We start from the raw sequence: 13,825 nt of genomic DNA on the forward strand, positions 1-13,825 counted from the left end.
GAAGGTCATGTGCATTTCTTTGAACAGAAGAACGATATTAAGGACATTATTATGTGGGTAGCTCCCAAATATTTCTTTGCTTCTAAATGCCTGCACTTTGTAAAAATAGCTAATACTTTCACAGAGCTTTCTAAACAATGTTGCATACTATTCTGAACTATGGTTTACGTACGTACACACACAATTAAAATATGTTCGAGTGCAATAAATGTCACAGTCCTACTCCTTCTGTCAAAAGTAAAGCATTGAAGTGAAGAGCTTAAAAAAAAAAAAAGTTTAGCACATTATTAAATTAAAGCCAACCTGGAATGGATCCAAGAGAAAGTTTTTAAAAGACAATAAAGGAACAGCTGAAAATGTATTTTCTTGGTTATTATTCTGAAGATCACAATGGATTTTATTTTACTTTGGGATTTCTTTTTTCTTCCTGTACAGGTCATACTTCATTTTTTTTCCTCAACACCCAGCCCAGATTCAACCCAACTCTCTTTACCTGTAGCTGATTAGAGGCAATGGAAATTCAGAAGTAAAACAAAAGAAAAGAAAAGTAAAAAAAGAGGAAACGACACTTTAAGCAACAGCTGGACATTAGTGTTATGCTCAGTTTTTATGGGCTTTTATATAAACTTTTTTTTAGCTGCAATGTAAGCCGTATTGCATTCCATTTTTCAGTGCTTTTCTGAAAAATTTATTTGCTGGAACACTGCAAAATAATAATCAGGCATCAACTGCATTTTAAATTAGTAGAAAGATGGGAAAGCATGCAGTGTAAGTTGTTTAAAATAGAATCTTGGGAACACAAGACAACTTACTCTGCGTCATCAGACACAGCAGTTCTGGGGCCGAATCTACAAGACCAAATATAAAATTAGAGCGTTGATAAATACATTAAGTAGTAATTGCAACTGGACCCATAAAATTTGGGTAACTGTCACTTGAACATCCAACCTGTACTAGTAAAGCTGACGAGAAAAGAATCATACTGTTCAGGGATTATGTAGTCCGCAAACAAGACTTACCTAATCACCTGGAGGTCAAACTACATAAGAACACCACCCATCCCTCCTTGATCCCAAACTAATGCCCCCATTATAAAAATCTGCTGAAGTATACCTAAAATGGGTGTAGAAAATGGTTATTGAAAATAGACAATATATTAACATTTACATTAAGTGCCACACGTGATGAATAGAGACAAAACTTAACAGTTACATTCCACAGCAGTGCTCAGAATCACCATTACTGAAGCATGGAAGAGAGTGAGCCACAGGATTTCCTTTTGTTGTTGTTGTTGTGGGTTTTTTTGGGGAGTATAGCTGAAAAAAGGTACTGATAATACACAAGTCAGTGTCATTCACTAAGGTGACAGTCTTGTTTAGAGCCATGCAAACCATGTATTTGTATCTGGGATTTATCATAAAAGAACATCAAGTACAAAAGTGGACACTGCAACATTTTCTAATAATGGAGCAGCAAGATACACATCCCTAAAAAAGCAGAGTCCAGTTGAACCTCTGCTATTCATAAACCTTTTTTGCAATTCAACATATACACTGTAATCAAATATTTCCTTTCAGTTAGCTTTCATTTCAATATTTCAAATGAAAATACATTACACAACTATTCCATTTGTTTCTAAGAAGTGTGTTACTGACATACAGTATTTAGTCTGGACTGAAAACACACCAGGCAATGCACAATCTGAATTCTGAAGTGTGCACACAGGGGCATACAAGCTGCGTGATTCACACCATACAGAGCTCACGTTTGCAGATGCTCATCCTTGGATGACAATGTTTCTGTTTCGTTTTCCTCAGGAACCTCCTGAAGCTTAGATGTTTGACCAAGATGAACTTCCTTAAGGCTACCTTCACCCACCTGGGCAGTACAAATAGTCTCATCTTGTTCTGCAGGAGGGAGATTGCATTTTTCCTGCCCTCGCTGCTGTTCTTGCAGTGGTTGTATGACAGGTTTTCCAGAGCTATTAATGCCGACTTGTGGACATTTTTCAGGCCTGAGTGAGCCAAAGGCAGCAGTGCAAAGAGATGTATTAAGCAACATTTGAAAAATCACATATACATAAAGAAAAGCGTGACTGTAAGTTAACAAAAAAACCCCCACAAACCCAAATGGCTGATAGGTGACAAGCTAAGTGAGGCAAGTACGCAAAACAGAACTTTAATATCAAATGTTTGTACTTCCATTCCTCTAAGTCAGAAACACAAACTGTCCTGGACACCGCCAAACATTAAAGTATTTTAACTAAGCTACTCAACTTAAGGTCTTCCCAACACCAAGCCACTGTTCAGTTCTATGGTAGATGACATTTTCATTTCTCCTGGCTGAGCTGTACACTAGTTTTTCATCTGTGTATGCACTGGGACATGCATATCCTTCTCCTCATGTCCGTTTAAGAGGCTGATGAGTAAGAATCTTTCCACTCTCTCTTGCATGTGGTCAACTAGCCAAGGAAAACTCTGTTCAAAGGCTTAAACCACCAACTTCTCCACACAGCCTCATGCATCTGAACAAAGGTGCTTAGAAAGACACCAAGCATTATCAGGAAGGATCTCAGGATCTCTAGATCTGCTGTTTGGAAGTCACTGGCACCAGCTAAGCCATAGACAAGCATCTACTGTACCCAGCACCCCTATTTCTAGCTGGAAACATTTATAATGATGAGCTTGTATTTGACCTGCAAATGTAATGCAACCTTGCTACGCATATCCATTTCTATATGCTGTTAGAATTTTGCATCTGGTAGAGCTCTGCTCTAAGTCTTTACAGGGCTTTATCAAAAGGGCCAGAAACCCTGCATTGCCTTCTTTTGAGCAGAAAAAGTCGGCACAGAATCGAGGACAAGTATGGAAGAAACTGCTGCTGGGCCAACAGCAAGTCTCGCAGACGAAGAGACCTTGACAAGCAGCCCACAGGGCCAGCTACAAGGGAAAGAGAGAAGCACAACTTTCTTACCTCGTAGCTTTCTTCTCAAGTTCTCTAGCTGTGCCCTGCTTATTCTGCTTCTTTGAAAATGGCATGGGAAGGAACTGCTTAACACTGGGCCCAGGCTGTTTTAGAAAAGCTCCAGTTCTTCTGGCCAACATGTCATCTCTTTGCGGGTCTGGAAATTTCACTTTGTTTTCTGTTCCACCGCTCTGCTGCTGAGGGATTTCAAGCTGTTCTTGGCTCTCTTCTCGTGTGACAGTACTGCTCAGAGAGACAAGTGACACTGTTCCGTTATAACGCTCACTTGTACAGCCCAGGGCAGGTGGCTGCTCAGGCAACGTGCGGTACTGTTACTCAAAACACAGTTGCGGAGTGATGGACAACTAGGTATCTTTGGCTACAGAGCAGGGAGTGAGAGCAAGAGGAAACTATGTTGAATGGCACACTTGTGTAGGTGATACGTTAGAAGTTGGGGATTACGTAAAAAGGTATGCGAGGAGTTATTCACTTGGAAGCTGGCATAAAAGTATGGACAAAGCACCATGGATTACAAAAGAAATCCCCCCAAAAGATGAAAGACTGTTTTCATGCTGAAGAGCAACTAACAACTGAAGTACTTAAATATTATGAAAGAAAACAGACTGTTTTATGTTAATGTGATACATTCTTGTAAGTAATTTCATAAAACAGAACACATGCCATGATGAATGAGTAAAACACATCTTTAAAGGCTGTGTGAAGAATGGAACAACACTGCTGACTGATCCAAGCTAACACCACACACAAACCAGGCATGAGGCTCAGAGGGATCTGCTTCTGTTCTCTGACCTTTCTGCTTCCCGTGGAGTCTTCAAATCCTTCTCACGAGCTACTGCCTCCCCTTGCTGCTGCTGCAGCAGAGGAGGAGCTACTGACAGGGGAGGACAATGTATGGGAACGGGGCTAATGGTACGCCTCTGGAAAGTTCCCATCCTTCTAACCAGCATATCATCTCTCTCAATGTCTGGTAAAATCCCGTCGCATTCTTCCTCGGTGCTTTCTTGCCGTTTGTTCAAACCGCACAGGGTTTGTTTCTCAGAGATGATGCCAAAAGCTGGGACAGGTGACAGCATTCTCCTGCAAGATTCATCTGTACCTGACTTGGCTACCTCACTAGCAATGAGATTGAGAGGAGGGGTGAGGTAGACAAAACAAGTAAAAAAGAAGAGTCCTCCAACTCAGTTTGCAAATGATTTATAAACACACAAACTTAACTGAATGATTTACTTGCTAAAAGCACTCATTAAAAATTCTTGGTACAGCCACAGACTAAGCGATTAAAGAAAAGCCAAATAAATGTAAGCTCTGTTAATATGTTAACTTCCCAGAGCTGTAATTCTCCTCCAGATAAATGCCAGAAACACAGAGCACCAATACACTTTGGTTTCAGCATTACATCTTCAAAAAGAAAGTAAATCCATTAAGTTTGAAGAAAGCATTTTTTGAACATCAGTAAGGCCAGCAAGCTGAAGGACAAATTCCCAAAGTGCTGAAAGCGGGCAGAGCAATGCGGCTGGAATTCAAGAAGCACAAAAAGCTTGAACAACAGCTCGGACTCTGAGATACCAGCGATTTCACTGCTTATCAGAAATCCTGAAGCAAGCTCTCAGAAGACCTTTGCACAGTGTTGTTTTGCATAACCCTAAACTTGTTAAGATACTGTGAAGGCGTCAGATGACTTCTGAGCAAGGCCGTGCGTGTAAACAGCTCTTAGGCCTATGCTGCAGTCCACCCCCATGCAGATCAGCATCTGGCAAGAACAGGTCTCATTTCCAGCTCAGCAGTACTTCCTAAGCCACACCAAATACCTGGACTCATTCTGTGGCTTGGATACTTCATTGCTGCGTTCAGCAAACCCGAGGCTGCCAACAGTGGTTGCAGGAGAGCTTTCAACACCGGAGTGACTCTCCACACCGTCTTTCTTGCTTTCCTCTTCTGTTCCACCCTTGGACGAAGCTCTGCCAATAACAAGCCTGTCCCATTTCTGTTGATCAATCTCAGTTACTGGCCCAAAATGCACAAACTTCTGCTTGGGGCTACCAGCCTTTTTGTTTGCTCTGGCTTTGCGGACAGCAAAATCATCATGGACTGCTGCTTTCACCGTGATTTCAGCTGGTGGCACTGTGTCACTGGGACATTTGAAATCTTCTTCACTAGTCAGAATGAGGAATAAAAGAATCCCCCCCAACATGAGACCCCAGAATAAAGGAAATTAAATGCTCCTAAGGTTTTGAAGGGGTTTTATTTTAAAATTCAAGGACATGGGTACAAACAGCTGTGGCATACCGAGGCCCAAATGACAGTTAAAATCCAAAGATACTGCAGACCTGTTGGGGAAACTCTGGGAGCACATCCATGGAAGCTCTTCCTTAGGGGAAGGAATGTAGCAGACAGCCCATTCCAGACTCAGGTCTTCACCCTAACAAAGTCACAGTTCCCTTATCTGCTCATGTAGACCTAGGCCACATGCTATGTGGGACCACATGGCACCAGTGCACCCACCTTGTCATGGGGGAGTTCCAGTGGCATGAGAGCACTAGCAGGGCAATGCACTTATCCTGAATCAAGGGGACTGAATCTTGATTTTAATAAGTCACCTCAAAAGTAATGGAGAGACTACTAATATCTGGGAGACGAGAGAATGATTGAGTTTTGATAGTTTGTATTAGAGCTAAAATTACACACAGTAACCACATTGTTAGAAAAATGCCTGAACAGATGGCCACCTTTAATTGGAAAACGGCCCGTGCCTAAACAGGAAGGCTAGGGGTTGTTATCCTTTCCTACTGGAGTCACAAATCACCTGCATACATTATAGCCCATCTCCATAGGGAAACAGCCTAGAATAACTCCTTTATACCAGCTCCCTTTGCAGAGGTTTAGTTTACAATAAGAGCACATCTACACCACATAACGAGGCTCCTGAAAGCCCTGCTGTAATGACAAACAGTGCTGGTGTGCTCACTCAGCACTGGAGTACAACGCCATGCCGATCTATTAGCTCAGGTCTCAAAAGCAGTATAGCCACGTTAACGCAGAGAGATGTTGAAGATAGCTTGGTTAGCAGCGGCACAGTGCTACTGAATTAGTTGTGCCACTTGGACCTTTGAGCTGTTCAACTCTGAGCAGCTTCAAAGCAGATTGAGCCACAAGACAAGAGGGACCTTTCTGACATGACATTAAGAGCGTCCACCAGGGAAGTGACTGTGAAAATACTGTAGTGCTCTAAATGATGGGCATGTTTTCATTTCATGATAGATAGCATCTCTGTGCAGATTTTGGACTCCTCCTGAAAACTGAAATCGGTAAGGATTGGTTGTCATCAAGGCATTCTTCAAGTTTAAAAGCACAAGCACACACAGCAGATAGTGACAAACTAAACATGCTTCCTAGGGTGCCAATCCTGTCCACAGGCAGAAACCATACCTGGGCTCCCCTGACAGTTTCAATCTTTTCCAGGTCTCCAGATCTGCTTTTGTTATAGAGGCATTCACAAAAATCACATCTTCTCGGAGCTGAGGAAGGGTACTTTGAGATTTCCGTTTAGCCAAATCATCTCTCTCAGTATCAAGCTCTTTCAGCTGCTGTTCCTCCTCTGACTCAGTCTTCTCAGTTTGCGGAAGTGGGTTCTCTTTGCTCGTCACTATTTGCTTTGCTGATGCTATGTGCACCCGTCGTCTTCTAATTTATGCACATTCCAGTTCAGCAAGAAAAGATATTTTGAGGGAGTAATGATAATTCAATGTCAATAGAAGAGGTTCAGAGCACAAGAAGATAAAACTGAATTTATAAGATTAGTTTTACAGTAATTTTAGGAAGTGAACATGGAAGGAATCATTTGAAGTTGAAACCTCTCAGCTATGCTACCCTGCTTATGCACTACTGAGACCACTTCATCGCATGACTTCTATTCCTAGCTCAAGCAAGAAAAATCTTTAAGTTATTACCGTATTAAGCATTTCTGCAATAAGCTTTCTCTTAAATAGTTACATATACCTCATTTTCATATTAGCAAAGTGAATTCAAGTTTTGCTTGCAAACATACTACAGAATTTCTTTGATCTTAAGAGTCATGTCAATAGCATTAGAATATTAAAATTTGGTTATGTGCTCTTCAGATGCCCTGCCAAACTAGTCATTAGAAAATGTTAATATAATCAAATTACCAGCAGCTGAAAGGCACATTTTGCATTACTGAAAAGAGCTACCAGATATTAAGAGACGATTTCTGAATGTATCAGATATTACAGTCAAGGTCCACTGTGATGTGTATGTAGTGGTGTTATCTAGGGTCACTTCTCTTTGCACAAACAAAACAAATATACTTGTTTCCTGAAGATCTGTGCCTAGCAGATACTTGTGTTCAGCAACTTCTTAAAGGTCTTTATCACTGAACTGAAGAAAGAAGAGATTTTCTAGGCTGAAATCTTGTAATCCATGCTCTATTCCCCAAAACAATGCTGTATAGAAACATTAGGACTATGTGCAACACAGTTCAGAGCAGTGTAGCTGGCATATGTATTCACTGCCTTAACTAAAGACTTAGCTGAGTCCCCGTTTTATGCAGGGTATTAAAAGGGCATTAGATGAAACCAATGCATCCAAAAATGTGCATTGAAAATGCTTGGCAAAAGACCTGAGATGCAAAATGTATCTTCTACATTTATTCTCAATTACTCACACTCATGAGCTGTCTTCATGAGCTTAGGTAACAAAAGTGTCTAGTCTTTATGCTTACACTCATAGCAAATTTAAGCTCCTGGCTCCGATAGTCTAACAAAAAATTAGAGCTGTTAATCTACACCTCTCTCTTTTTTTTTTTTTTTAAAATAACTTTATGATAAAGCATTTGCTTTTACTTTACCATGTAAGTTTTTTGTAGCCAAGGCAGCTTTAGTCCTACACAGCAATAAGCCATGTGAAATCAAGCATTATAATAGAAAGAAAAAGACCATAAATGCACACCTTGCATGTTCCTGCTTTTCCATCTGCAATGGCTTTTTAATGTCTTCCAGTTTACCTTTATCTTTACTTGTATAGGGTCCAATTAAAAAAGAGTTAAATGGAACTATGTGTTTGGGTTGATTCATTCTGGCTCTCCGGGTGGCAAAGTCATCCTTTTCTAAATCAGGAACTCTGCTGGCTGCTTCATCTTCTGAACCAGAATCCTTCCCTTGATAATGTCTCATGAAGGGGTTGTCCTTGCGAAGGATGATGTCTGGGATGCTTCTGTTGTCTTCACATGTTGGCTTTTTACTGACACAGAGCAAAATTAAATAAAGCTCTTGATGTACCAGGAGAGGAGAGGGCAGTGGCAGCACTCATCTCCAGGTCATAAAACAAGCACAGTTAATCAAATATGCTCCAGGTTGCTGTTAGATTGGGCAAAGCCTTGTTATAAATATAACTTATCATATACAAGTCACAAATCTGCAAGGACTTCACACAGAAAATCAGCACGTTGGATCTTTACTTATTTTAGCTATAGCTAGAAGAACCAGTGAGAAGCAGTTTAACGTACTAGATGCAGTGGATGTAGTACTGTAAATGGCATTATTAAACTTCTTCAACACTTCAAACAAAGAAAGAGATTTGATGGAAATACCTGATCCCTGGGCAACATTGCTGAATCCTGAAATACCAGATATTTGGCACTTTTTCTTCTAAATGGCTCTATTTTTTTAAAAGACCTGAGTAATCACTGAGGCTGCTTGCCCTAATGTTCTTAACTGCTTTTCGTCTCACACACATCCATGCTTGGTTCTTTCCCTAACTAACTTCCCCTTTCCCCCAGAATAAGCCTCTATGCCAATGCTGACATACAGTAGCTACAATGATAGCACCAGTATGCCAAGGATACTGGCATGACAATGATGCTGGAACACACGGCCATCTGCCTTGGCCAGGAACGAGACTGATACCAACACAGCCTTGTTGTTACTGAAGATTACGACAATAAAGACCCTTGACAGCTGGTACCCAGAAAGATTAAGCTTATTTTAACTTGTAACAGTCAATACTCTTAAGTAAACTGAAAAGACAGATGGTAAGAGGTAGGCAACTCTCCTGTTTAAAAATCAAATTGTATTTATTGATATTTTAGGAAGTTGGATATCAAGTAGTAAACTGTTCCAAATAATAGTACTTGTGCAGGCTGCAAATATCTTGCATTTCCTCTTTCATATAGTACACCTTGCTATGCAAAGGGAAAAAGAGGGTATCACAAAAGACTAAACAGACTGACATTAAGAAAGCAAATCTAAACAGCTCAGGGGCTGCTTCAAGTTTCTCTATTATTTTAAAACCCAGTAGCTATAATTAGCTGGTTTTTTAAACATTTTAAAGCCACTATACATGCTACTTATTTTACGGCCCCAGCTGCCCTTTCAAAGCACTGCTCAATAAAGTTGCCGGAGAAAGTAATGGGAAGCCATAAACCATCCCTGACAGGTCAGCCTGGCTCAGGCCTCGGTGGACAGAGGAGCAATATGAATCTGTCTGCCTTCACCTTGTTATGCTGCAACGCACAGGACCCCCCGTAGTGATGTGTAGAGCATGCTCTCAAATGAGCCAAAGGCAACTTTTTCCTTAGATCCCTCTGAAGGATCAAGATTTCATTTAAGGCAACAGACAACACTGGCCGACCGCTCCAAAGGTAACTGCTGTCCTTCTCCTTCATCAGCATCTCTGTTTACAACAGCTTCAGAAACATCTGGAACAGACGGCTCTGAGCTGCTCTATGCTTTGCATACACCCTCCATCAGCAACCATGGTCCAATCCCTCAGCTTCCACTTAGAACGGCAGTCTACAAGGGTCTTCCACCACTTTTTCTTCGGTAAAAGAATATGGTAAGAAGTTTATTACGTATGTACTCTTGTATATACCAAAACCAACAGCCCTACAAGGGCCTTGATTGACAAGGTTGTCAATACACAAGCATAATTTGCCCAAATCCAATTTGCTTTTTAAACCTGCAATACAGTAAGTATTAGATGTCCACAGGTGAAAGAGTCTGATTTTCCATTTATGGTTTCCTAAGGCATCTTTTTTTTTTTTTTTCTCCCCAGTACAAGAATGTGAAAACTTTAGAGAAAATCTGAAGTAGATACACTGTGCCTAATGTTTTAGGCACAAAGGCAAACAGTTATCTAAAAGTCATATACGCTGGGACTTGTTCTCCCAAATAAGCCAAAGTACGTATGATTAACTTCATTTTTCAGACTTTACTACTGGTACCATTACCCTTTTCTGAAATCTAATAATTTGGAAATATTTTTCAGAACCCTGGACATAAAGGGCATGTATAAAATCACGTAATACTCCACTAAATATTGTCTGTATTTACCTCTCAAATGAAAAAGCAATAAGATAAGAATTTATTCAGCTGGTTAGGTTGGGGGTATTGTTCTATGCTTTTAGTTTTTAAGAGCTATGTATAAACAGGTGATTATTCAGTAAAAACAGCTGGATGTTTCAGTCTTATGTCCGCCAATGCTATTGAAGTTTGAGAGCAAACATAGCATTTCTGATAAGGTCGGTTTTGGCAACAAAGAAATACAGAGTTATAATATGCAAAAGAGCAACTATGAGTCACTGTAATGAATAACTGAAGAACTTAGCACTTTTAGAATGTAATGAGACTTCAGCGATCAGTTTCTAGGTTAAGAATACTTTCCATTCATTTACATTTTGTTTTTAATGGAATCAGGGATTAGCTGTGACATTTTGGGGTCTCCTGAATCAGTTTGTGACAGTCTCAAAAGTGCCTTTTAAGGCCAGTTTACCACAGAGACAGCAAAGACTGCAGATTTGAAGCTTGCAATGGACCAGAATTCCCTGCAGATTTGCAAATCACACTTGCACAGCCATCCCCAGCCCTTGCAGCAACAACACCTGGGTCTATGCTGGTACAGCAGGTGCTTCTAAAGTGTCAGACTGTGGGCGTTTGCACTCCCTGAAGCGGGGTGTCGTACAGGCTTGTGGATCCTTATATTGCATTTCAGAACAACGAAGAGGGTTTGCATGCTTATGCACTGCCAAGATAAGAGTCCATGTCCCTTTTGCAACAAACATGCCAAAAACATTTGCTCACATTTCACTTTTACATCCTCCTCTCCATCATCTATTACAAGACACTTACTTCTCCTCTTTTTAGGGAGCCTCCATGAATCTGATCCTCACCTTTCAGATACAATAGTGTAAATAAGAGACAGACCAGACAACAAGCAAGCAAGGAGGATCACATATCATCAGAACAACGTGGTGCAAAGAGACAATATATTCCTTTGGGAAGGGAGAATGCTTTTTGGCATGCATTCGCATAGCATCTAGTTCAATGGAGTCCTTCCCTAGAACATGCTACAGCAATAGAGATAAGTACTTAGATTCCAGCCAAAAAATGTATTTGCATACAAGTTCAAATCCTTCCTGTGCCGGACCCAGAAAGGTCCCCGACTGAGTTTCAGCTTTAAGAACAATTAGATGCCTTGTAGAACTCAAAGTCACAGTGGGTGTCCTCCAGAGGTCAAAATGTTGAGACGAAACAGCCTGTAAACAACTCGGAGCAAGTGGAAGACAACTGGTAACCTCAGGTGAAAAATAGAGAGGCTGGCATCATAGAAAGATGAGAGAGTAAGAGGGGCAAAAAAACCCAAACCAGCAAACAAGAGGGACTGAGAATTGTTCAGTGCCATTAGTACATAGAAATTTGAATTTGATGCCAAGAAAAGACAGAAAGTTGAGAGATTCAAAGAACAGGGAAAAAGAATGAGACATTAAGAGAGATGATCAAATGCTCCCCTGTATCCTGAAGTGTCACTACTGAACTCTTCCCTTCTCACGCACTATTCTTCCACTTACACACACAAATATTTTTCCTTACAGACCTCTGACCCCAGTGCCTTTTCTGCTGTGTCTTCCTACAATCCCCAGGAGCAGGCTCCTACTTCACTGTGGTGAAGCTTGGGCTACAAACCTCTGCTCTTTGACCCTCTGCTGGGGCAGAAAACCAGCAGCACCTCCTTCCAGCTGCCAAATTCCAGGAGTTGCTTCTGCTGAGAGCAAGGAGGGAACATGGCTTTTTTTCAACACGTATGCTTCTTTCGTGGAGATCAAGCCAGTAGATAACATGGTGAGCATCCTCCAAATATACATGCAAACAGTGTGATCCCTTGTGCATAGCACTGCTAAACACGAGCTATTACTACGTTTTACTACATATTACAATATTACAACCATTAATACTACAGCCTTGGCTCAGAACAGGATTATACTAGTAGTATCCTACTGGTTTATGGACTCATGATCAACTAGCACACTAACTCAGCCTGAAGGACTAATTTATGACTGAGAGTTCCTCTGTGCTACTATTTGGCTTTGTTAAAGTAGTACCCCATGACTGCACACAAACACTGGTTCATTACAGCTTGACAACAGTGAAGCCAACCTAAGAGGACATATGACAGCGTATATACTCTGACTATTTTATCTGCAATTGGTACATCTGTATAGGATCACAAACAGGCTTCACTATATCTATAAACAAGCTGTATCACACAAGACCTGTACTTTTTACTACTACATTTCAAAGCCCAACTGTAGATCAGCGTCTGCTAAACTACTCACTGTCAGGATTTCACCCCACAATCCCAAATAAAATTTTTTAGATGGGAGGACATTTGGACACTTACCCTTTAGCCAAAGCATTTTGATCATTTATAAGAGCCTAGTCTTCTGACATGTTGGTTAAAACTCTGCTTTGTGGGCCATCCCCATGAGAAAGAGATATTTTTCATGAGGATTCAAAATCAGATGATGGAAAGGCATGGGCAGTGAGCCTAGCCATCGTTCAGCTCTCGAGTTAAAGAACAGGAAATAACCAAATTGAACAACATCCAAAAATAAATAACACAGGTAATAAGTGAATAACTACTGATACTCCATGCCAAAGTCAGTCAAATTATGATTACTGAACTATGCCTCCATGCTTTAACTGGTACATGTGTTAACAAGCACTGTACTTTTATAGTTCCTGCCATTAAAAATAAATACATCATTTAGTAACACAGCTAAAAATATTAACCACATAAAAAGTATGGTTCAGTAAACTGAACCATCCCATCGACAGCAAGTAAAGTAAGTTTCTGAAACTTCTGCCTAAACAAGGTATTTTTAATGTACACTTATATGTATTTTCTATTAAATGCAAGAAAGCATTAGGTGGAAGGTGACAAGTAGTCTGTGCAGTAGTTTTCTTGAAGTTTGTTTACATTAAGCTGTAAGATGATACAGTTTCTCAACACAAACGCAGTTAGCATCATACAACTCTGCAATCCACAGCTGCCACATCACAAGCCTTTTCAGACCAAGACCTTCACTAGCAATTGTGAGTGCTTAGCAGACTGGATTTTTGTTAGGAGAAGTGAAATCACAGCGGATCGAGGAAACCCACACTTCAGCCAATCCTAAAAATGTGAAGCGTGCACAATTTCCCACACCGTTGGGCTAACCTGCCATAGCGCTGGGCTGCTGACATGACTTTAATGCCAGCTTCTTCGAGTCTTCTTAACTTTCTGATCTCTTCTGCGTCTTTCCCCTTGGGTGCTGGTGTTTCTTTTGCACTACCTGAAGGAGACTGGTCTATGGAGTTTCCTTCATTTTCATTCAAACCTACTTGATTTTTAAGGGGGCTTTCCTCAGGAGCCATGGAGCCCACTTTCTCCTTTTCACACAGTCCTGATGTTTCATTCTGTTCTTCTTCTATGGTTTCAGGGTGGGGTTTGCTATTGAATTATACAAGGTAGCTTAATGTATGCTGTGCCTAAAACATATACACTTATT

The 13,825-nt window shown here is 40.7% G+C and overlaps 1 protein-coding gene across 7 annotated transcripts in view; it reads right to left on the bottom strand.

Annotated features, from left to right (window-relative positions):
* Positions 1-13,825, bottom strand: part of LIMCH1 (LIM and calponin homology domains 1) — a 183,184-nt gene that overhangs the window by 45,832 nt on the left and 123,527 nt on the right. For 5 of the 7 annotated variants that reach the window (XM_075752243.1, XM_075752242.1, XM_075752241.1 and 2 more), the window contains 8 exons: positions 13,495-13,767; positions 7,951-8,241; positions 6,412-6,666; positions 4,794-5,138; positions 3,775-4,098; positions 2,974-3,207; positions 1,766-2,014; positions 813-848 (listed from right to left, as the gene is read on the bottom strand). In XM_075752243.1, the coding sequence (XP_075608358.1) occupies positions 813-848; positions 1,766-2,014; positions 2,974-3,207; positions 3,775-4,098; positions 4,794-5,138; positions 6,412-6,666; positions 7,951-8,241; positions 13,495-13,767 (2,007 nt within the window). The remainder of the gene's footprint in view (positions 1-812; positions 849-1,765; positions 2,015-2,973; positions 3,208-3,774; positions 4,099-4,793; positions 5,139-6,411; positions 6,667-7,950; positions 8,242-13,494; positions 13,768-13,825) is intronic. The other 2 variants (XM_075752247.1, XM_075752246.1) reach the window with 1 other exon arrangement.

This window comes from Balearica regulorum, chromosome 4 (assembly GCF_011004875.1).
Source record: "Balearica regulorum gibbericeps isolate bBalReg1 chromosome 4, bBalReg1.pri, whole genome shotgun sequence".
Lineage (NCBI taxonomy): Eukaryota > Metazoa > Chordata > Aves > Gruiformes > Gruidae > Balearica > Balearica regulorum.